This window comes from Austrofundulus limnaeus, unplaced genomic scaffold, assembly GCF_001266775.1.
Source record: "Austrofundulus limnaeus strain Quisiro unplaced genomic scaffold, Austrofundulus_limnaeus-1.0 Scaffold622, whole genome shotgun sequence".
Classification (NCBI taxonomy): domain Eukaryota; kingdom Metazoa; phylum Chordata; class Actinopteri; order Cyprinodontiformes; family Rivulidae; genus Austrofundulus; species Austrofundulus limnaeus.
Window position 1 is genome coordinate 225,000 of NW_013953024.1, and position 1,634 is coordinate 226,633.

Sequence of the window (1,634 nt, forward strand, 5' to 3'; positions counted from 1 at the left end):
GACTGGTCTGGTTGTCCTTATTCAGAGGTGCTACATTTTAATTTAATTTAATTTTTTGTTTGAAATAAAACATAAATTAATGTTTTTAACTATTAATTGTTGAAAAAAATAAGTGTTTGTTTTTATATTTATGAGGTTTTCTATTCCTAAACAGGTAGGGGAATTGAAAAAGGAAAAACCTGGGTACTCAAGAGGATAAAACTGGGGTGGCCAGCTTATTCTCAGGGGGGACCATGGCCCCCCCATGCTGGCGCCCCTGTGTGAGACGCACACTCACAAGCAGTGAAGAGGGACACTTGTACACTTCCATTAAACACTCCTAATCTTAATTCATTACCTATCAGGAGATGTGTGACCTCATTAACACTGCCTCCTCCTCCTTCATCCTTCATCCTTCCCTCCTTTTGCGTGCACACATTCTCCATACCCCCCCCCCCCACTCCAGTTTTTTATTTATTTATCTCTTCGCTCCCTTTATCTTTCCCTCCGTTTCTTCCTTCCTCTCACCGTTTGTAACTCCTGAGCGCTGTTCAAACCGGAGCCTAATCTGGAAGTTAATTAAGTCTCTCCTCCTCGTGTTCCTCCTCTTCTCCTCTCGAGCATGTCTTTCTGGTTGAGAGACTGCTGTCACTCTTTCTCCCCCAAATGAATCCGCCACATGTCCCACGTGGGTTCAGCTGGAATACAGACAAACCGGTTTGTGTTTTACACTTTTTACACATCGTCCTGCAGGCCCCGTGGAGTCTCCGGTGAGAGGAGAAGCTGACACCCTGTAATTCAGATTGACAGCTTGTAATTAAATGAAAGTAGCTGGTGTCAGACTTTGATTTTTTTATTTCTTATCTATAAGAGGTATATTTTTCATCTGCATATAGAAGCGTTATAGAAGGCTCCTCACAGCAGATGGAGTGGAAGTGAAAATAGACTTGGCTTCCTTCTCAACATGAAGAAATCTGGAGCAGAGCTGTCCCTCCTAATCCCCTCCTCCTCCTCCTCCTCCTCTCCTGTTCACCTCCCCTTCTGTCATTCATCTCCACATCCCCGTGTTTGCCCTGGCATCCCTCAGTTTTCAGGGCTGACTGCTGTAACGCTCTGACTGCCTGTGTTTCCTCCTCAGGGTGCGGGCTGCACCGCTCTGGTGGTGGCTGTGGTGGCCAGGAAGCTGGAGCTGACCAAGGCTGAGAAACATGTACACAACTTCATGATGGACACTCAGCTCACCAAGAGGGTGTGTATGCTTCTGTGTTCGCTCCAAGCACATATACGAGTGCTGTGCTTGGTTATATTCAGGATTTAAAGGGATCCATGATTATTTATAACATTAGACTTTATTTGATAAACATTTATTTAACTGTAAAATAAAGACTGTAAAAATACTGTAGGATGTTCATTTTTCATCATTTTTAAACTAAATTTTAAAATATTTATTTTAACACAGACGGAGCCATTTTATTTGCACACAAAGCATTCTGGGTAAATGATGACGTGGATAGGTCCTCGGTGCGAGGCTGCTAGCGAGCTATATCCACCCTGAAGGTTAATCTTGGACAATATCTGATGATCGGCTTTTAACAGCCTTTATTTTACAGTTCAAATAAATGTTTATCAAATAAAGTCTAATGTTACAACTAACC

General features: G+C 42.7%; 1 protein-coding gene across 1 annotated transcript in view; it reads left to right on the plus strand.

The window, feature by feature from the left end:
- Window positions 1-1,634, plus strand: part of kcnn3 (potassium intermediate/small conductance calcium-activated channel, subfamily N, member 3) — a gene marked incomplete at both ends in the record, with an annotated part of 110,578 nt that overhangs the window by 91,320 nt on the left and 17,624 nt on the right. The window contains 1 exon segment of the mRNA XM_014027203.1: window positions 1,118-1,228. Coding sequence (XP_013882657.1) covers window positions 1,118-1,228 — 111 coding nt within the window.